The following is a 22571-nucleotide window of genomic DNA, read 5'->3' as shown; positions in this document are numbered from 1 at the left end:
CTCAACGCGACTCAACAAAGAGCGGTCCTATTAAAGCCCTTCCCCACAGGACATCAACAAATCCACGATTTTCAAGTCGTACACATCGCTAAAAGTAGAATAAAACAAGGCGGCATTCACAGCGGGACTGAATGGTAGAATTGTTGATTGATTATGAACACATGGCGCAATTAGCACGTATGAACACATTGTGTGTTACTGGTAGGTCATTGGCGTTACACACCTCCAAAATTGAGGCTATGACTCTGTCAGACTGGCTTTTTGGTTTACAATATTCTCTAAAAGGCATGTTGGAGCCAACACCTAGAAGAAGTCAATGGCTCTTTCAGGTGTTTTGAATAAAGTTTCGTTAGCTGAACCCTAGTTTCAGTGCACTCAACTCACATGCTCATATTGTTGGAGAGTGGAGAGAAAGGCTTGATTTAAAAAAAAAAAAGATTTTGAAGCGCCTTTTTATATACTTCTTGATTATTTTTAATCATTTGACAGTAAACAACAGTCTTGTTTGTGGTGTTTACAAATTAAAATGACAAATTTACAAGATATTTACTTTTGTTTTGCAGGGTCTTTAAGTCGGGGCGGCCATTATATGACTAACCCTGGTAAAAATTGGTCTGAAAACCACATTGAAGCATTTTTATCTTGTGCCGTTCAAAGCGCTAGCGTGTTGGAAACCTTTTGCCTGTCATCACCGTCACTTCTTTTACTGGAACGCGTGCATTGACCATAGCACACAATTGGATTGTAGCAGCCCGAAAATGTTCTCATCGCTACATGCTGAAACATGATTATTCTCTTCAAAGCGCTCGGAATAAGTGTTGAAAGCCAATGTTGCTAGAAGCGCTGTTTGCAAGGTCAAATGTGAACTTCAACGCGTGCCATGTGCTGTTTGTAATCTCTCGGGTCGGGTGCGGGTACCACAAGAGAATGGTGCTAGCACGGAAAAACACACTGATCTCTGCATACTGTATTGATGATCAAAAGAGCTTCATTCACGAGTGCGGGCAGCGACTGCGCCACCAGGGATGGCGAAGGTTGAGAGATCCTCCCTTGCCCAGTTATTTATGTCTATATTTATTAATACATGTATCACAGCCTTTTATTGGTTTTTGTTCTATTTATTGTATTGTTTGTAAAGTGCTTTGTTACAGCTCTAGCTGTTATGAAATGCGCTATATAAATAAAATTACATTGTATTGTATTGTATGGCGTGTCCCAACTCAAACTGTAAACTACTCCTTGTTCCTGAAATGTGCCTGTCTGCTCGTCTTTGTACACCAGGGGCTTGACAGAACTTGCGTATATACACTTTTTGTAAAAATGATGGACTAACATGCCGGCATGAAGCTGGTTTGTTGCAATTTTTTACTACGCATTATGGCATTGTTTTTCTTTGTGTCCTCCTCATTGTAGAATGTCTGTCTATTGTCCAGCAGTGAGTTGACAAACGTTACGTCTCGTTGGACCCAACATGGACATGCCCATGTGTTGAAAATGTTGCCATAAAAGTGATAGATATCAATGTGTATTTTTTAGCTCCTATGTGTTTTTCCAAGCTAAACTGCCAATCAATCCACATGAAAAATTAACAAAGCCTTCCTTTAACATATACAGATATCAATCCGTTTTTTGTTCTAACTTTGGGATATTTTGAATTAAATTATTGTAAAATCACAGCAATTTCATACTCTCAGTGAAAGCGTGAGTGATTTAATATGTGTGTGTTGGGAAATTATGACTATAAATGGTCAGGGGCCACAGAGCATTAACACTAATCCCAGTCTCTCCCTCTTTTTTTTTCATTTTTATTTTTGTATTATTTTGCCATGCCTGAGTGTCTTTTCTTGTCGTCATAGACAGTATGTACTGTACACTCTATATTTGTGAGAGATAATATTGCAGAAGGGTGTAGAAACGCTATAATTTCATCTATGCTTTTTTTGTGGATGCCGTCGGATCAAATTTTCAAGATTATTTGAAAGGAGAAAAGTCAGCACCACTAAGATGTGTGTGGTCCTTCTTTCATTGTGTCAAAAGAAACCAATGACCTCACTACCACTTTAGACCCTCTCAGACTTTGTGTAGCTAAGAAATGTCAGAGCCACCCTTGCAAGGTACGTAAATGCTGATAAAAGACATCAAACGCCATCATGTGGACAGAATAACAACTTTTTTTTTTGGGGGGGGTTCAAGTGCAGTTCTTTGGTGTGGTAGACAAGCAACACAGGGTGTAACATCCTATGCCCGTTACTGTCCACCCTCCGTCTGCTGATAAGAAAGTAGTCTGGTTTATATTACCAAGTGCTTACATAACCTATTAGCTTGTACCTTGGTGCCAGACAGTGGAACAAACAAACGTTAGCATGTGCTCATTAACGCATGTGAAGTCTTGCATGTGAGACCCATGTGCATTAGAAATAAATATGAAATAAGCTGAAACTTTTCTTTTTGTTGGCGGACCGGTCCGCCTATCCGCCTATGACGGACGCCCATTTTGTAGGCGATAAACGATAGACGGGAAACTTAAAAAAAAAAAAATCAGACAAAGCATAGTCGGAAACACATTTTTTCCCCTCTATGTAATTGTCTATTTTCGCCGCGAGGCCCCCCCTTTCGTTTCCAATATCGCCCAGCCGGGGAGGGGAGGGTGCTAGTGGTAATTGATCAAAGTTGGTAGTCGGAAACGCTAACGGAAGCCTGTTTGAGATGATAGTCGGACTGGCCTATAGGGAATTACTATTTGGTCCGGCCGGAGAAAATGGCGGATAAACGGACGGAGGAAGGATACCCCGGCTGGAGACGGAAGGCGATAAACGCACCGCAAATTTTGAGTAAAATGCCCATCTCTGGTAATTACTGGACATACTGTAGTATTTGCGTGTTGGCCAGTTAGTCTGTGTGTGAGCGTCTATTCGTGAGTTGTGGCACAGAGCAGCTCCCTTCGAGTGTTGTCGTTTTCAATGTGGATAAACAGAACAGCGTAAGGCACCCATCGAAGGCAAACGCAAAGCGGTGTAAGTCATGGAAACAAAGACTTACATGGTGTTTGTCCAAAGTCTATAAACTGGTTTTTGCATACCGCCTCATAAATCTAGCGTCACCTTTTTAACAAGCGCTGCTTTTAAAGCACGCAATGGCATTCATGCCTTTAACTGGCTAGAGGCTCAATGGCTGTTGCGCTGGTGATTGAAATTGTGATGTTATTGAATTCCAGCTAACTCGAGGGACTTTGAAAGTATTATAGATGCCTCCGGATTTTGCTTTGGAAAGTCAGTGGCATATTGTGCCTCCCATTGTTGCACTTCAGAAGCTTTGATGTCGGCCTTTCGCTCAGCTATCAAATCTTGTGACTGAACTTTAGCGCCGTTTTGGGTGTGAACACAGCCAATGGAAGCGACTTTTCTCATTCAAGTAGTGGCGATAGGTAATATTAAATTAACTAACATTGTTCAATTACCAACAAGGTTCACATAGCATAAACGTGTAGTTGCGCAGCATAAGTCAGTTGTACTTTTCAACGGTTTTTGCATTTCGGCTTCTATTTTTCAAAAGACTTTCCTCCTCGCTCACACTTGTGAGTAACAGTTTGTGTGGAAAAATAATCACCACAAAACCCAGTAATAGTGACGCAGCCAAAAACGAACCACAATATGTACTGTCGCATATTGCAGAGGTGCTAACAATGAGCTGCGATCTCGTAAGGCAACTCTGTAGCTGATTTACACATCCCATCCACACACTGTGGGCAAAACCCAAGCTAGTTTGAATTTGATATTTTAAGCCGAACCCATGAGTCATCTTGTGCTTATTTCATTTGTGCAGTTGAGCGACAGCGGTAAAGCGGCCAAAAGTGGCATCGCTATCGGAGACACGGTTCTGTCCATCGACGGCATTGCCACTGAGGGGATGAACCACTTGGAGGCCCAGAACAAGGTCAAGAACTGCACAGGCAACCTCAGCCTCACCCTACAGAAGTAAGTCTTAAGGCTTAGACTCTGTCTCATTGGGCGAAATCCAAGTTTCTTTTTACGATGACTTCATGTGTTAATAGAACTTGTGGCCAGTTATCACAATGCAAGAATGTGATCGTGATAGAAAATGTACACAATCATGGATGGAGTTCTGTACATTCGAACATTACTGTAAGTCTCACATCTGGTATTGGACTGATTAATTACTTATTAGTCTGTTGAGTATGTTTATGGTCAGGGGGATAGTTCCTATTTGATTAAATGGGAGGATGACGAAGTGAGACATCTTCCAGGGACAAAGGAAAACAACGATAGTCAATTTAAATGATCATCTTTAAAGCAACAATGGGTCATATGTCAGTTTTTGTTGATTATGGCGACGCCATGTGGACAAAAGCGGTAGTGTTTTGACAAAAGTCAACCACATTTCCCATGCGCGCCAGCGTGTAGTGTCGTGAAATCCTGAGCTCTCGCTGGCCTGCAAGTTGGACTGAATTACATGTCTATTTCCAGTGGCTGTATGAAAGATGAATAGCGATGAGGTAATGAATCTAATTTTGTTCAAACAAATCTTTTGTTTATTGTTTGTTTTGGGGCTTCTGCCATGACACCAGTAATAGCGCGTAGACGTTCGAATCGACTTCCGTCCTTATAGCGAGAGGAGGATGTGAGTATGCGGTAAAGCAATTCAGGACACTTCTATTTTTTTGTGTGTGCCAGGGTTGCTCCCATCCTCCTCAAAGTTGTTTAGTGCCAGTAAAAACGATACAGACCCCCCCCCCCCCATGGCATGACAAAAGTCCCAAGTCAACTACTTGTAAATCAATGTTTCATCAAAAGAGTTGTGAAAAAAATGTATTATGGTCGAATTCTCGCCCAGTGCTGCTTTAAAGCGGAGGTCAACCCAAACATATATTTTCTTAAAAATGTGTTCTATGCTGGCCCACTAGTTGAAACACAGCATTCTGATTAATATTGTTGCATTGCATATACCGGTACTGTAGGTGGGAATACAAAATATTCAAACAGCAAAATGTATAACACTGAAGGGGTGTCCTCTTCTTTTATGTTGCATCTCTTCCAACAGACCTCTGTGTTGCCTGGCATGTTGCAGCACACTACAAAGTGTGCAACTCCAAATTAGAATTTGACCGCCTGCTGTAAAAGCTGATGAAAAACGAGTGCTTGAAAATCTGTATTTCGGCGTGCTGCGAACGATGAACCGTGAAACATAGTGGCGGTTCACCCTACGGTGTCAGTGTACTATTGCTGATCAAAGCTTATGTAAGGGTGCTCTTACACTAGGAGAGCGTTTAAAGAATTATCTGTCATTGATCAAACAGATTCATGTTTTATTGGAACCACAAGGTGGTCCTAGTATCGTTTTTATTAACATTGTGATCAGCAGTCTGATTGGGGACAGATGGCTCCGACTTATGAGCCTCCAGATTTTTTTGTTCGCGTTGCTAGGCACTCACTGGCACCGCCACATGAGACATTTCTGTGTATTCAAACACGGTCATGCCTTGGTCAACATCTGGACTTTAGATGGTTTTACATGCGTCACGGAAAAGGGTCAGTTTGGTCTGTGACTTTTTGTTAGTTTTACATGTCTTGACATTTGATTGGGTTTGATTTGGCAAATGTCACAATAAGAACAAGAAGACAATTCAAGCAATGGGTTGTGTGTGTTTCAATGGAGGAATTTTATTCCTTTATCTAATATAGAGGATGACTTGGCGAGGAGGATGTGATGGTAAGGGTGTAAAACAGACTGAGAACATCAATGAAAAGGTATACAGTAGAGCCTTAAAAGTTGACTCCAATCCGTTCACTTGTTGATATGGAAATATAAACATTCTTAACCACTGTATATTAAAGAGAAGGTGTTTAAAGCGGGGGTTTCATTGGTGTTGCTGAAATAAATACACTTTTATTTTTGTTTGTCTGAAAAAAAAAACCTTCACTAGTTTGGCTGACATCAAGCGCGACTCATGACAACTTCCAAATTTTGGTTGAACTTCAAATTGTATGACTTTAACCACGAATGTGTACAACAGCTAGTCGGTGGCTAGCTGGCTAGTGCTAGTGCTAGCAGCTAATGTTAGCTGTTGATTCCACTATTCTCACTCATTGCTTTAGCTACCCACAGCTAGCATAGCTCTATTTTACTTCACATAAGCTCTCTATGCACATTTCCCAATATTTTTGTCAATTTCCCAATTGTACAGTCCCTTGAGGCATTTGTAGGCTCCCATTGTACTCATTATTTTCGAAAAGACTGAATCTAGGTGAATCGACTAAAGAAATGGGGTTTCTGCAGAAAGACGAAAAACAAATTGGGATCAAAGAATGCACAAATAAAAACTCTCAGGTTGATGGAAACATATTTATGCTCTTACAGATGCCAGGCAGCAGGTGCCAGAATGTCAGTATGCTAAGTTTAGCACATTAATAAAAAATAAAACTTGAACAATGAATGTTTTTCCCATTTTCACCCGCATTGTCATTCTAAATTCAATTTGATGAGATACTTACAGTGAAAGCAGCTGCTGCTATCTTGTTACACTGATACACATGTGGTGCGCACATGTCTGCGGAGTTAATAGAAGACAATTCTCATTTTATTACCACTGTTCAGCAACTTCACCGTCTTAATAATAACCCCCCAAGTTTGGTTGCTATTTGAAATTAGGAGAAAAGCCTTGTTTTAAAAGGCTTATGGGATGCATCCACTCAATGGAAATACCTTTTTCCCCCATCCAGCTTTAGTTGGCTATCTTGTGTTTACCATACCACTTTACCCCAGAGTCACACTTGAAATTTTTCCATGGAAGACATTCCGAGCAGCAATTAAACACATTAATTAATATCCAGTACTCATTACAAAGATTTGTGAGCAAGTGCTTTGAGAGTCTCGTTGGTATCGTGAACTCACAACATTTCGACGGCTTAATCGGGCTGCTGAGCGAGGTAATTGCTACAGTGGAGTTCCAAGTCAAACGCCCCAGGGGTAGAGTTTGAAGTTCAAGTCAACAACAAAATATGCCTTGAAAGTCAAACCAAGACTGTCTCCAAAGGGAGGGTAGTTAAAATTCATTTAGTTGTATTATACATACCTAACCACTCTCTTTTGAGGATTCCGATTTGACTAGTGTACATTTGCGTTCCACATATACATCTGTTTGAGTGTGAGGTGCCTAAACTCGTTCGACTTCCAACATGTTGCCTCATAATAGACAAGCTAAGATTCACCACCTACGTGAAGGTACCAATTGTAGTTTGGTCTATTGTAGTTAGTTTGTTAGGTTAGGCGTGGTGGTGAAGTGCTGCCTCCACAAGTGAAAATACAATACATGTCTCAATGTGGGCACGTCGCACTCACTTTTTTAGACGAAGAAGTTGAACAAAGTTGAGTTTAAAAAATAGGATGGAAAGTTGGCTGGACTGGAAACTATTTTAAATTGTGAAGAAAAGGCATAATTTGACTCCATTAAAACAGTTGAATAAATTTTTTTAGAAATGGGGATTTTTTGAGAGGTTCACTATGAACTGATATTTATTAAAAATCCCCTCCACCACCCAGGCACAAAAGCACCTTTTATTTTTCAACACTCTTTCCTTTTTTTAAATGTGTTTTTTAACTAAATACTTCACTCACCACAGGAAGTTCTTTTAATGGGCTTGGATGCATGTGCAGGTTTAATGTTATTTGGTGCTACAGCTGTTAAAAAATGAAACATAATAAAGCTGAAGCACCTTGGGCTATAAGGAAACATGTCGCAATACGCGGGAAAAGAATGCCCGCTTCGAGTAAACAAGATATCACGCAAAGAACAAAAGTTTGGAAGTAGCTTTGCTGCTGAAGTTTTCTTTTGTTGTTGTTTTAGATCCTCCATGTTGAAAGGAGCTCCAACCACATAATCACTGTGTTTCTTTCTGGCCCAAAGTCAATGATGGACTTGTCACATGCATCTCATGAAGGGGGGTGGGGGTGTAGCCTACTCATGTGGAAAGCCACAATGACAGGCCATAATAAGTCATGGATAAACACAATCTGATTTTTCAGAAGTGCGGTAACAGCGGATTTACAAACGGGGGCTTAGCGTTGCCTCCCTGCGGTGGCGTCGGTTTACAGACCTTGCTTACGAGTCAGCAGTGATACCGGGCTCATGTCTCAGCACTCATCTCCAAAATACCAGACGGTTGATGTCTAGAAGTGCCTGAGGGATGGTTTGAAACACCAGTTTTGCCGTGGTAGGAAGTAAAAAAATACAAATACTTCATTACTCTAATCAAGTGGATTTTTCACTACTCGGCAAATCCCAAGATTTGAAAACAGACATCTGTACTTTCTCTCTATTACATGGTCAAAAATAGGTTTGTTATTTTTTCAACTTGCGCGAATGATGACACCAGGTAAAAATTAGGCAAACAGAAAGAAGTCACTAAGGGTTAGGATTTTGATTGACTTAGATCTTGGATTTATTAGAAAAATCAGCCACAGACATCAACCTTGGAGCATTCACAACGATAACACAGCAGAAGCAAGATATTCTTTATCCATTTTTTTCATTTCTGGTTGGCTGCAAGAATGATTCATGGTGAATGCATTTTCCTGTGCTAGCCTAAAAACCACCAGCTTATGACATTCAAAGAGTTTCATTCTACCCCGCAAAAAATGCAAACGTTGTTTAAAGGCAAAGTCAACCCAAACATGTTTTTTTTTCAAGAATATGTTCTATGCAGGCCCACTAGTTGAAACAAGGCGTTCTGATTAATATTGTGTTTGTGGAATATGACTGACTCCACCTGTTTTTAGCCATCTCTGGGGGCGGCCATTTTGTCACTTCTGTCGACTGAAAATGACATCACAACTGCTCAGGGCTCAGGTAACGACCAATCACGCCTCACCTGTTTTCTGAAGCTGAGCCGTGATTGGTCGTTATCTGAGCAATGAGGGTCTGTGATGTCATTTTCAGTCGACAGAAGTGACAAAATGGCCACCCCCTGAGATGGCTAAAAATGGGTGAATATTTCTGCTTAACTCATATTCCACAAACACAATATCAACCGGAATGCCTTGTTTCAACTAGTGGGCCTGCATAGAACATATTCTTGAAAAAAAATATGTTTGGGTTGATTTTGTCTTTAAGAACTAATGTGTGTTGACAACTTTTATGCTATCAAAACAAGTTTGGTCCTAAGATTGCAAAGTTTGTAACAAAAAAAAAAAGCTAAATTAGATTATGCTAGCAACTGAAAAAATACAATTTACCTGTATGAGTAATTTCAGAATAGACAGAGATTTCTTTTTATGCCAGAAGCTTCCAGACACAAATTTGCCATGAAATCATTTATTATTCCTTCCGGGATATGCTGTGTAATTGCACAAGATCTCAGTCAGTCAGTCAACCACGGTTGACTCATTTCTCTCTGTAAGCCAAAAGTACAAATATTTGTTTTTAAAGGGAGAAAAAGTAGTTAGCTGGCAGACAATAAATATTCAAATACAGAAAAACCTACAGTAACAATTTGTACTTTGTTACTTCCCACCACTGCACTTCTGTTATTTTGTCAGTAACGTGCACCGAGGAAAAAAATGCTTTGTTAGTGCTCACGGAAACACAGACGACATTTTGTTGAGTAAACACACAGAAAATCGTTGGTGCACCAGGACAGTACGGAGGTATCGTAGCGATCGCAATTGCACGTGAATGCTCATTGTTAATGAAGTCATGCGCGCAACCTGCTCCCTTTTCACATGCACACACACACATACATGAACGTGTGTGTACAGCTCTCAAACTGACAGCTGTTTGAGTTATTTTTGAGTCCAGAAAGTTGGCATGGAGTCATCCCCTGCGAGGGGTTCTGTTTGGGAAGTTGATGTAGGGTTGGGGTGTATGCTTTCATTTTGTTGACATTGTGTTCTCGGAATAGAGACGGCAAGATCCCCGGGTTGTATTTGAAGTCCGTACTTGAAGCCAATTGCTTTGCCATGTGTGGCGGTCATGTGTGTCGTGCACGTGCGCTGGAGATGCCACTTGGCCATCGTCCTCTTGGCTTGGCCTGTATAGTCAAGCCCCAGGTAGCCAAAGCAGAGTTTGACGGATTGGGATCCTTCACGGTCAGTTCATGTCATTTGGTTGCAGATCCTTGATGCTTTGTTCCTCAACAAAACGCCACCTTTTTCCACTGACTTAATCTATCCTTTAATATGACCATTATCACATCGCAATTATAGAAACCATCACTCCCAAAAAACGGGCCCGGAAAGATTTGGATTTGGAAATTTGAAATCGATTTCTGAAGAAGAAAAGGCTAATGAGTATGTGATATTCTAAACACAGTAAACTACTTATACCTCAAGTTGAATTTGATTCCTTAAAAAAAAAAAAAGAAATAATTTCTAGTGAAAGTTGTGCCCGTTTTTTGGGGGGGTCACCCTGTATAACAGTGTGGAAGTGTGCCACTCATTTGTAGAAGTTCAGAATTATTAGTAACTGATGTATTGCCTCTTTGTCTGGTAGTACAATGGAGAATGGGCAGCATACGTACGTACACAGGAATGAATTGTGCGTAAATAGAATAGCTGGCTGGAAACAGCCGGGCTTTTCTAGGTAAGACGAGATTGTTAAAGACAAGATTTCAGTTCCCCTGCCACTCATTTCGGATCAAGTACGTGAATACCTGTAATAAAACTTATTTTCATTTGGAAGCTGCGCAATACGACAGATATATGAATACGAGTTTTTTGAGATACACTTATGTTTTGACTTGCAAGCACACTTCAGATACGAAACTCAACTTAACTCTCACTTCACAATAAGCAGCAGTTTGGTAGATAGGTAACGATTCTACAAAAAAGAGTCTTCAAGCTGTTTAATGCCCCTCCCAGTTTAATTTACGGTCAAACTAAACATCAAAGAAAGAGTGACACATTGTGCATTTAAAACAACCAAACAACTTTGCCTTCGGAATGCCCCTGCTAGCTTAGTGCTAACGCAGAATGGAAAACACCATAGATGGACTTATGATTGTAGCTTTGTGATAACCCTCGAGGCGATGGATATTAATATAAAACTCGCAGGCATATAGTCTTACTCTGCGAAAAACAGCTATATTGCACCTGCAACACTGAGAGTAATTGCGACTTTTCTTTGTTTTGGTCTGTATAACTGTATTATACTGCCCCTGGTGGCCAAGGCATGCACACCAGAAGGAGCCACTCAATGAATTGAATCGAAACATAGAATTAGGGTGCACAAACGGATGAATTCTTTACTTAATGATGTTATTCCTCAATGATTTTAGAAAGTATGATGTGTTAGAGTGTCTTTGCTTTCTATAAAATACATTATAATTATTATTATTTTTTTGGGGTGGGGGGGCTTGCGAGCGGAATAGATTATTGCCACTTCCATTCATTTCTAATGGGGAAAGATGAGTTGAGATATGAATATTTTGAGTTAGGACTAGGATGATCAACAAACTGAACTTGCATCTCAAGACGCCACTGTATTTGAGTAAACGTTCACACAGGCTGTGAGACTTTTTTCTCTAGCTGCTAACAATTCCCATCCCTTTGCAAGTCCACCCCCCCCCCCCCCCACAGCTGCCGTCGTCACTTACCCGTGGCGGTTGCCTGCCAGTGATGTTCCACAGCCAAAGCTCCTCACCTGTCTGTGTCCTTCACGAGGCTGCAGTATTCGCCAAAGATCATCTAAAACCCCATCGCCGTCGCTTTTGGCCACGCTCGTCGTATTTGCCAGTACTATCCTAATACCGGGAGAATGTTGCCGCATTTAGACACACCTGCCGCTGCCCGTCTTTTGCAAATGGCTTGTTTTTGCACGTTTATTACAGGGGATATATTGCAGGCCAAGTCATAATACAGCAGGTGAAAAGCTGCAAAGTAGAGCGACCATGACCTTCAACACGCTTTAACCACATTTCAAGTCATTAAAACACACTTAAACTTTTTAAATGACACTGTTCTAAGCATACCTTAGCTTCTGTTCTCACTCTATTGGTGTCAGGAAATGGTGCAGATTGTATACGGTAAATAACTTTAGGGAAGCAAAAAAAAAAAAAAATCTCTCGCTCACAGTTTTCCAAATCAGAGGAGTGTGCTTGCTTCAAGCTGTTTATTTTTAACTCTCAGCTAAAGTATACTGTAAAAGTGATACATCAAACAACAGTCAAATAAACTTTGTATATTTAAAGACCATAATGATCAACCAAACATATAAGTCCACTAGATTCATTCTAAAATATAACATGAAATGCCATAGATAGGCTAATGGAAATGAGCATAAATGAATTCATTACAAACCTTCAAACAGCTGCTACTTTAACACACATACGGAGCAGCAACATATAAAAACAGTACACAACAAGACTCAACCGGGCATACTGTATATTTTATTACATTAGCCTTGTAGGGGATCTTCTCTGCCTCTTCTTCTTTCTTTTAATTTCACAGAATCTCTTCCAATAAACTTCAGCACTGCCCAGCACAACTTGGTACCACACTTAAGTCGTACAAGTCTAAATTCACACTTGCCTGTACTGTATACTGTATATAAACTAAAAAACGATCGGTGAAAAATCCACGCTATATCGGGGCAAGGACGATGTACCGTAATATAGCAGGCGGTTTACTGCATGGGTTAAAAATGTCATGCTGGACCATCTCTTCTTTTTCTGTCTCTAAAGTATCTTTCTGTAAACTAAAACCAGTCCTCTCTAGGCAAGTCAGTCATGACGGATGATACACAAACACGCAGCTTGGAATTTGTGAAGGATCACATGGGATGTTATGGAGAGAATAATGAAACACTGACTCCTCACAATTGCTTAGTAATGACTATAAATGAGTTTTGGGCTGACAAGACGAGCCTGACCTAAACGACACGCCGAGGTTTCGTTCCAAAGCAAACAATCCTCTAGCTTTGAAATAAATCGTAACCAGCAAACTCTTTCGTTTACACAATTCTCAAGATAAATATACACAGTAATTAGCATTATTATTAGTTTGGCATGGATTACATAATAAAAAATGACGCCTATTGTTGTAATCAATATATGCAGAAGAGTCATCATGTCATAAAACTTTTTTGTGTTGCTGTGTCGCAGTAGTCAACAAAAAAAAGGCAGTTAGCGTGGCTGGCCACAGGAAAATTGGCACAGGTGAAATAGAAAATGTTTTATTACAGTTGTAAAGTGTTCGAAGCTAGACGACATGTGCTAGCAATCAAGTATTTTACAGGCTTAAGTGTGTTTGTTATTATTAGGTAATGTTATGATTCATATTGATGACCTAAAATACATGTCATGGACAAAAAAAACCTCTCAAACTGTTGTCTTCATGAGACCTTCATTAACATAATATTATAACATTATTGAAGCTCATACAGGCGGTCGACTGCTTAGCACGTCCGCCTCACAGTTCAGAGGTCGTGGGTTCGATCCCGGCTCCGGCTTACCTGTGTGGAGTTTGCATGTTCTCCCCGTGCCTGCGTGGGTTTTCTCCGGGTACTCCGGTTTCCTCCCGCATTCCAGAAAACATGCATGGTAGGTTGATTGGACACTCTTAATTGCACCTAGGTGTGATTGTGAGTTTGTTTGTCTCTGTGTGCCCTGCGATTGGCTGGCAACCAATTCAGGGTGTCCCCCGCCTACTGCCCGAAAACAGCTGGGATAGGCTCCGGCATGCCCGCGACCCTTGTGAGGATAAGCGGTATAGGTAATGAATGGATGGATGAAAATCATACAAAATGTTTATCCTTCATCTTTTGTCCTGTCTGTCTTCTGTTAGAGGGGAAGTCAAGTAAACAAATAAAAAAACAAATGATGGCAAAATGGCCGCCTCCTAAGATGGATAAAAACGGGTGGGGTTTGCTGCTTAATTTACAGTATATTCCACAAACACAGTATTAATCAGTTTAGAATAAAGCGGGCACATATAACATAATACACATATCAAGAAATTATTGTCACAACATTTTTTGGACTTGACTTCCCATTTAAAGGAGACAACACATGGATTGGATTGCAAAGTCAAACTTACAGACCGCATTTCATCACCAAGCTGCTGAATTGCACTTGTGTCATTTTGGGTCACGGATCTGTGTATGTGACACATCGCCAACAAAAATACTCCCCACCACTAAATTGACAACTTCACAAGTATGTGCCACTTATCAGAGGCTAATGCTAATCAGAGATGGGAAACTCAGGTCCGGAAAGTAAATACCCTGCCACAGCTTGTTTTGAGCCACAGGTGCTTCTACTCAATTTAGCTTGTTTACCTGCCGGTTGACTGGTATAACCTGTGGCTAAAGCCCAACTGTGGAATTATTTTTACTTTACTTTCCCATCTCTGACGCTAATCTGCGCTTCTGACACTGCTTAGCTTTTGGTTTTGTCATGATTGTGTCCCTGTGTAGTCCATTTGTTGTTAGGAAATATACATTTGCACAATTATGACGTTACAATTTGTTCAAATTTGGAACAACTGGCTTACAGACACATTTTCATAATTGGGTATCTCACAAAAGATTTCCTGAATTCATACTTATTGGGTGGACACGCAGTCCAGTGACCCTACTATTTGAATGTAAGAAAAAGTACATCTTACATGATATCTGCCCTTTAATGGAAGGGTGTCTGTTGTTTTTGCTGTTTTCCCCCCCAAATTTAGTATCTATTGAATATGTCATTGCTGAGTGAACATAGTTGTGCCAATATGGTAAGCAAGGCTTTCTGGAACAGCGATTTTAAAGAGCTGATGTGGAGCCGATGGTCTAATTAAACCCACTTGGATACAGCTTAAAGCACTTGGATGTTCACATGCAGGTTGGTCCCTCCCCCAATTAATATTTGCCCCTTACTGAGCCCCTTCATGTAATTAGTTAGCCTTCAAGGCAGGGATTCCTATTCTTAACTTCTCCTGCATAGGACCCACTCTTCAAAGCAGAACCATGTGATTAAAAAAAAGTAATCTACTATGATATCTGCATTTTTGTTTCCTGTTGGTCTTTCTGTTCTGGCTGGGACATTCCCAAAAGCAGTTCCTTTGTAATTGAAAGGGCCAGCTTTGAATGTTTTGGGCCCAACCGGACCGCCTAACTATACATGGTCCCTGGTGTTTAGTTAAGCAACTGTGCTTGGTATAGCCTCCATGCTCCGTTGACCGATTCATCTACCCTCGAAGTTCAAGCCGCCTTTGTCATCAACACACAAACTCATTGACGCAGAGTGGTGAAGCACACGTGGCAATGATTGGTCCTCCTGGCATCCTTTCCTCATCACGTTGGTCTGTCTGCTTCAAATTAAGGTAGAACTAAAAAAATTCTTAACATTTTTGGGGAAAAAAAACAACAACTTTTACCTAACTTTACACGACCGCATACAATCCAATGGCCTACCATAACAAAAAATAACTTACCGATAGTATAAGTGTTTGCTGGTCATAAGTATGTGAAATGCTCACCAATAATACTCAAGGAGCAGTTTAGCCTGAAACACGAAATTCATTCATGAGGTGTAAATAGACTTTTATAAGCAAGTCTTTGTCGCCCATGTTATTCCTCCACTTCGTTAAACGTTTCCTGAACCCAGTCAACCCTGCCTGTACGCTATTTTATGATGTGCATATGTTTGGGTGTGTGCATGTCAACTAGAATTTTTTTTTTTTTTTTTAAACTTGAGTCAATTCATTGGTGTTGGGCAAGTTACATCCAAAATGCAAAATATTGTACAAGAAATACAATTTGCCAGATTTGTAAACTCACTGAGTAACATCACAGCCATATTTTAGAAGATTAGAGGTGTAGGTAAGAAAACAAATTACAAAGATTGCTTGGTATTTGTGCAAACGGGAACACATTTATTTATGATATTTAACATGAAACATAAAAACTGCAAGCAGTACTGAATAGTCACCTGCTTATGGATGTTTGCCGTGCACGTTTTTACCGCGTAGCTCATTACTCATTTCGCAATTCATCTTTATTCTTGGAAATTTGCCATTCATAGCTGGTTAATCTCTGATGTAATGCAGTTAGAAATGCAGTGACGAAGGTACCAGTATTCATTGATGGAACAGCACAAAAAAACTCTAACAGAAATACACAAGGAGAAAACTCGCAAGGATCTGCTGTAGGCCACAACTCACGCCCAGGCGCTCACGTGCAGACTAACTGGCCAAACATAAAACTCATTAGGCCACACCCCTTCAAGTGGAAGTCAACCCCAAAAATGTCTTTAAATCTTTTAAGAATAAGTTCTATGCATTGTGATTAATTTGTGGAACATGAGTTAAGGAGTAAAATCCACCCATTTTTAGCCATCTCAGGGGCGGCCATTTTGTCATTTCTGTCAACTGAAAATGACATCACAGTCAGGGTTCAGGTAACAACCAATCATGGCTCAGCTTCAGAAAACAGGTGAGCCGTGATTGTTGATTGGGGAGGAGTCATACGTGCCACATTTAAAAAAGCATCAAGATTGTAACGGCTATACAAAGAACAACACAATATTAGTAATTCCTTACATTACTGTCGTTACATGACTCCTCTTGCTAGCCTCTTAAATATCTGCCTGGTAGTTTATTTCCCTCGCAAAAAAACATCTACCAAGGCTCACTTAAAGCCTTTATGGGTAACTTGATATGGACAAATGATGAAGTGCTACTGTCGTCACCATCGCAGGTTTCAAAGCGACGCTAAAATAGCCGCAAGACGCAGACACACAAACGGACGCAATTGCCTGTTATAGAACAGATGATGAAATGAACAGTTACTTGACAGTCAACGCTCGAATGTGACGGCAGGAAAGGCCTTTAACAATTAATTAAAGCCCTCCTCGGTCTGGCACATACTGGAAGACCTTGGTGCATATTTCCATTGGGTGTTCAAGAGGTATGAATGTCACGCCTGTCAGTGTCGCGTTGTCGCCGTCTGTATCCCGTCCACTTGGCCCTCACGCATTTGAGCTATGGACAAACATTCCGGGGTGTAAAGTATCTGATAGGGCGTGTGTGCGATGGCCCATTGTTTCTTAACAGAGACGCTCATACCTTGGCATACTGGGTGCTTGCCATTTGTCTGCACCTTACTTCCGTATTTGGGAACCATTTTAGTTGTGTTAATGAAAATGTAATGAAACTAACGTAAGCCGAGCCGTGATTGGTTGTTGTTTGAGCCCTCAACACATGGGATGTCATTTTCAGTCCACAGCAAGTGACAAAATGTGGTTTTAGAGAGGAAATCAACCCAAACATATTTTTTCAAGAATATGTTCCCAGCAGGCTCACTAGTTGAAACACGGCATTCTGATTAGTATTGCGTTTGTAGGATATGAGTTAAGCAGCAAAATCCACCCCTTTTTAGCATCTCCATTTTGTCACTTCTGTTGACTGAAAATGACATCACAACTGCTCAGGGCTCAGGTAACGACCAATCACGGCTCAGCTTCAGAAAGCAGGTCAGCCGTGACGGGTAGATTAACTCTTATTCCACAAACGCAACATTTATCAGAATGCCTTGTTTCAACTGGTGGGCTTACACAGACCATATTCTTGAAAAAAATATGTTTGGATTGACTTCCCTTTTAAAAGGTGTTAATTGTACATGAAAAATAATGAAGGTATCAAATTCATTATAGACAAAATTTCTTTTTACTGCTCAAAAATGGCAAAATTAGTAAAGTATCTATTTAATGCTGACTGAAACTATTTAGGGTTAGCGCAGTGTCGTGTTGTGTTAGCTGTTTGAGTTTGAGGTTATGGTTGTGCTTAATGTTAGAATTAGGGTCGTGCGGGGTTAGGGTAGTGTAATTTTAGGGTCGTACATGCTAAGATTTGGACTAGCATACTACACTACTGTACGTAGACGTTTAGAACATGACCGTAACTAGTCGCTAATCATGTGTTTTTGGCTAAAGGAGGACCATGTTATTCTGCCGTACTTTTGGGTTAGGGTTACTGATGATGTACAACGGAACAGCTTGCATTCTGATATACGATTTGCCTTCTGTTTGTGACCCTCGACACACAATACGACACACAGTCAAAGAGAGACTAGTCCGGTTACTTTATGCCGGCATGCCAAGATTTTGCTGCTCCAACTCTTAACATTACCAAGGGACCTCGCTTATCTCATGGTGAAATAACTCACTGGCAAGTAGCACAGCAGGACGTTTCTAGAAGGGCTCGCTCTCGTTGGAATGCAGAGTCTCCTCTTCAGTTACCAGACGGTTTTAGCTCATTCACTGCCATTGACGAATTTACTTGTCTTTTCACAGTCCGTCCATTCAATGCCAGGAATTTATTTGTATTTTTTTCTATTTTTTTCAAACATTAGGCTAAAAGAGGGTCTGAAAATGCCTGGCAGGGAACGAGTTTTAATTACCTTTAAGTAGTGTTATTCAGGCCTTGATGCAATGACTAAAACCAGATCATATACAGTGGTACCTTGATTTACGAGTGCCCCTACTTTCAAGTTTTCCAAGTTTAAGCAGGTTCTATGTCAGGGTTTTGGTTTGTGATAAAAACGGAGCAGTTAAGATACTGTAATGCCCTCGCATGTGAGCAAGGAGAGCCATAGTCATCGATGTACTTCGAACACAGAAATTTAAACGAGAACACTTGCAAGGGGCTGCTGTAGGCCACAATAAGTCAGACGCTCACATAGGCCACCCTGAGGTGCTGGAACAGATTGATGGCATTTCAATGTGGAAAACTGATCGGATCGACAAGTAAATTCAGTGCCCTGGCTTAAGTCCTTAAGCTAAGAACATCTAAAGGTGTGCAGAGTGTTTCCTCGGGTGACCTTTGGAGAAGCATGTGGCCTTAAGTGGTGTGGACGATATCAGAGAGTGGAGAGTATCACATTGACGGACGCCTAAAAATAGCTGCCTTTAAAGCATGCATATTGTGCATTGGGAGGACAGTTTGCAGCTCCTCATGTTTTTTATGGTTTGGCACATAGCGAGATCGGCTTGAAATGACGGCCTCCTTCTATCTTTTCAGAGTCGCCAGTGCCTCCAAGCCTCCTCCAGTGGCACCCAAGGTATGATCACAATATTTATGATCATTTTCAGGGTGAATCACAAAACACTACCGTAGTTTACAAGGCCATGACACACCAGGTGATATTCAGTCTGAACAAATGCATTACGTAATAGCGGGTACTGTGTTTCCTCAAAAATCGCCGTCTTTCTAATAGTCATCCACCTAAGACAAATAGACACCTCACTTAAAAAAAAATAAAATGAATTCAGTTCTATGACAACAACGTTCACTCAAAGACATTGAAAAGTCGAGCGGCAGAGCCCATTCAAACCCATTTCAGAAGCAAAACCGCAGCACCAAAGTACTTAAACAGTATCTCAGATGAATCATTTGAGATGAGCTCCCTGTGCAATATTCCAGATTTTCTGATGTTATATGGAGACAATTTCGTATGCGCTTGGGCCTAAAAACTTTTGCATCTTGATTTTCGTGTCGGTGCAAGCCTTGTTTGAGAAAAAGTAAAGAAGGAAAAAGTAGACTAAACTTAAAGACCAGCTGAAACAGGTCTAAGTTGTGGCGCAGGTGGTGTGATGCCGTTTCGGTAAATTTAGGGTGCAGACAGACAAATTGTGCACACGACAGATATGTCATCGTACTGTATTTCATTCATAAATATGCCAATAGCTTGCATTGGACCCTCTGAATCATTGTAGAAATCAATTCATTGAACGCATGATTTATTATTATCATCTTTATTCTATAAATCAACCTCTTTGGCCGAGTCACGGCTATTGAGGGGCTCAAAAGCCGTCAGACCGTCAACTCTCCTGCGCTGAATTTAAAGGGAATCCATTGGCCTGGAAATAAGTCGGCTGTGTTCACCCCCACAACGGTGCAAATGCCCGTTTCTAACTGCGTGCGTCTGCGAAAATACCAACAGATAAACTCCTAACTCCAAAACTCCACCCATGTGCTAAGTTGGACCACACTTTGCGCTAGACTTGCGAAATAGGGCGAACTGCGATTAGCTTTCCAGTCGACTCTGACGTGGTCACTCCGCCCCGGAGAACTGTGTCACTCAATAGTTTTGTTCCGCCTGCTTCAATGATATAAATTGTAATATACAGGTAACATTCTTCAACATAAGAGCCTTCCCCCAGATAGACATATCCCCCATCGGCAACTATTTGCGGGAATACAATATTAATTCGACTTTGCTCCTAAATGACTGCAGTATCACAGGAACTGATTCATCTGGAGTGTCAGGCTATAGCTGCTTGTAAATGTCGGAATGCATTGTAAAAAGTTGACATTTTTTTGCATGTGTTTTGCATGAATACCTCTCACACCTTGTGGAATGCAGTTAGTCATACTGATGCCTCTGTGCCCATTTACTGTGAACCCACATTTTAGGAAAATCCGCAATATGGAGACCGCAATATGGAGACCGTATCCTCACCATGTCCAAAATGACTGATTTTTCAACAAACAAAAATCAGCATCTTGTTTGAGTTACCAAACACTGCATCGTTCAACTTGGTATTATACCTCATATTGGTAACATTGACCATACACCGCAAATAAAAAATCACATTATAATGCCGTCATGGATAGAACTGGTAGAATGTATTGCTAATCACCACCTGTCCACATCACAGTCTGCGCTCACACCGACCTACCGACCAGACAAAAAGCCTTTTAATACTTTACTAAAGCAAACGACTGTATTATTTCATTACATACTTACTCAAATGTATGTAACCTAACGATCTTCACTTTTTTAGGAAAAAACATCCAAACTTTCCATCTTAAAGTGGAAGTCAACCCAAACACATTTTTTTCAAGAATATTTTTTTTGCAGGCCCACTAGTTGAAGCACAGCATTCTGATTAATATTGTGTTTGTAGAATATGAGTTAAGCAACAAAATCCACCCCTTTTTAGCCATCTGTGGGGGCGGCCATTTTGTCATTTCTGTAGACTGAAAATGACATCAAAGTTGCTCAGGGCTCACATAACGACCAATCACAGCTCACCTGTTGATGCTGAGCTATGATTGGTTGTTAGCTGATGTTAGGGCGCTGGGTGCGTGCATGCACACGCACACACAGGGAGGGGCTCAAGGCACAGAGCCCGGAGACCCAACAGCTGAGCCCTGAGCAACTGTGATGTCATTTTCAGTCGACAGAAGTGACAAAATGGCCGCCCCAGAGATGGCTAAAAATGGGTGGATTTTGCTGCTTAACTCATATTTGATATTAATCATATTGCCTTGTTTCAACTAGTTGGCCTGCATAGAACATATTCTTGAAAAATATATATTTGGGTCGACATCCACTTTAAGGCGACCAAATGCTGCACTGCTCCCGCAGAATGTGGGAAGGGCCGGAGTTTAACAGCACTTCTCAGACAGTTGAGCGTTCAAAAGCGTTCATAGATCTAGTGTTTTATGTTAATTTATTGATTTCACTTGTTGTATTATGGCTATTTTGTTGTTTGTATGTAAAGTGCTTCGTTACAGCTCTAGGTGTTGTGAAATTCGCTACACAAATAAAATTGTATTGTATTGTATTGTATAGTTTGGGTCAAGCTATTTTCAACACTGGTGTGAGAGCAGATCAATAGTATCGATTTGTCAAAAAATATATAAAATTGGCACCATCTTGTGACATCCTGGTGCCAAGAAACTATGTTGAAGTATGTAGGTGAGATTCATTTAGTCAGGTCATAGTCCTGTCTAATACTTTGTAGAGTAGTAGCAAGTAGTGCTTGTCCGCCATCTTGTGGCATCTATGGGCAATTTTAAACCTATTTCGTAGTATGTCAATTACTCGCAGATTTACACTATTTGCGGCCAGTTTTGGTCCACCTCCTCGGTGTTCAATGCATAGTAAACGGAACTTTTTCTTAGTATAAAAATGAACACTTTCAATTCGAAACTTTTACCATTTCCAAACGGTACGACCTCACTGAATGGGCACCAAAGAGGCTGTCAGTGACTGTCATGTGTGTGCTGTGCTGTGTGTATTTGCATGCCAGGTGAACCGATGTGACATCATAAAACCCGTGGCCATCACACACACCTCCTCCCCACCCAACAAGACCCCCAGACCCTACGGGGGCTGCGGGTCAGACCCTTCTTCGCGGCCCTCCTCGGCCACCTTCATCCCGTCCCCGTCATCCGCCTTCACCCCCGCCTCCTCGCACCCTCCGCCTCCTTCCTCGCCCCCCGTGGGCCCGCCCCCGTCGTCCGTGTACAACACGCCCATCCACCTTTACTCCACTGAGAACGCCTGTGAGGTGGCCATGGGGCAAAGGCGAGGACTAGTTGAGAATCAGGGCGGACAAGCCTTTAACGGGTGAGTGGTGGTCCGGCTAGGACACATGTCGGTTCAATCAGTCGTGAGGCAGGTGTGAGGCTTCGGAGGGGAGGCGTGCATGTAAAACAATGCCTGCTTTCCTTTCTTCATAGCTGGACCAAGGTTAAGCAAACTAAGCACCAAGCACTAAGATGCAATTAACAGTCAAATGAGCTTGAAGAGTTCAAGGAGAACAGAGTACCATAAAAAAGAAAATTGG

The 22571-nt window shown here is 41.1% G+C and overlaps 1 protein-coding gene across 5 annotated transcripts in view; it reads left to right on the top strand.

The window, feature by feature from the left end:
* Positions 1-22571, top strand: part of pdlim5a (PDZ and LIM domain 5a) — a 50218-nt gene that overhangs the window by 6000 nt on the left and 21647 nt on the right. For 3 of the 5 annotated variants that reach the window (XM_086031858.1, XM_086031856.1, XM_086031859.1), the window contains exons 3-4: positions 3823-3974; positions 19012-19051. In XM_086031858.1, coding sequence (XP_085887984.1) covers positions 3823-3974; positions 19012-19051 — 192 coding nt within the window. Of the gene's footprint in view, positions 1-3822; positions 3975-19011; positions 19052-22031; positions 22352-22571 lie in introns of all 5 variants that reach the window. The other 2 variants (XM_086031855.1, XM_086031854.1) reach the window with 1 other exon arrangement.

Source organism: Filicampus tigris, chromosome 5 (assembly GCF_054856515.1).
Source record: "Filicampus tigris isolate MCC_2025a chromosome 5, RoL_Ftig_1.0, whole genome shotgun sequence".
NCBI classification, from domain to species: Eukaryota; Metazoa; Chordata; class Actinopteri; order Syngnathiformes; family Syngnathidae; genus Filicampus; species Filicampus tigris.
This window is presented reverse-complemented; position numbering and strand designations above follow the sequence as displayed.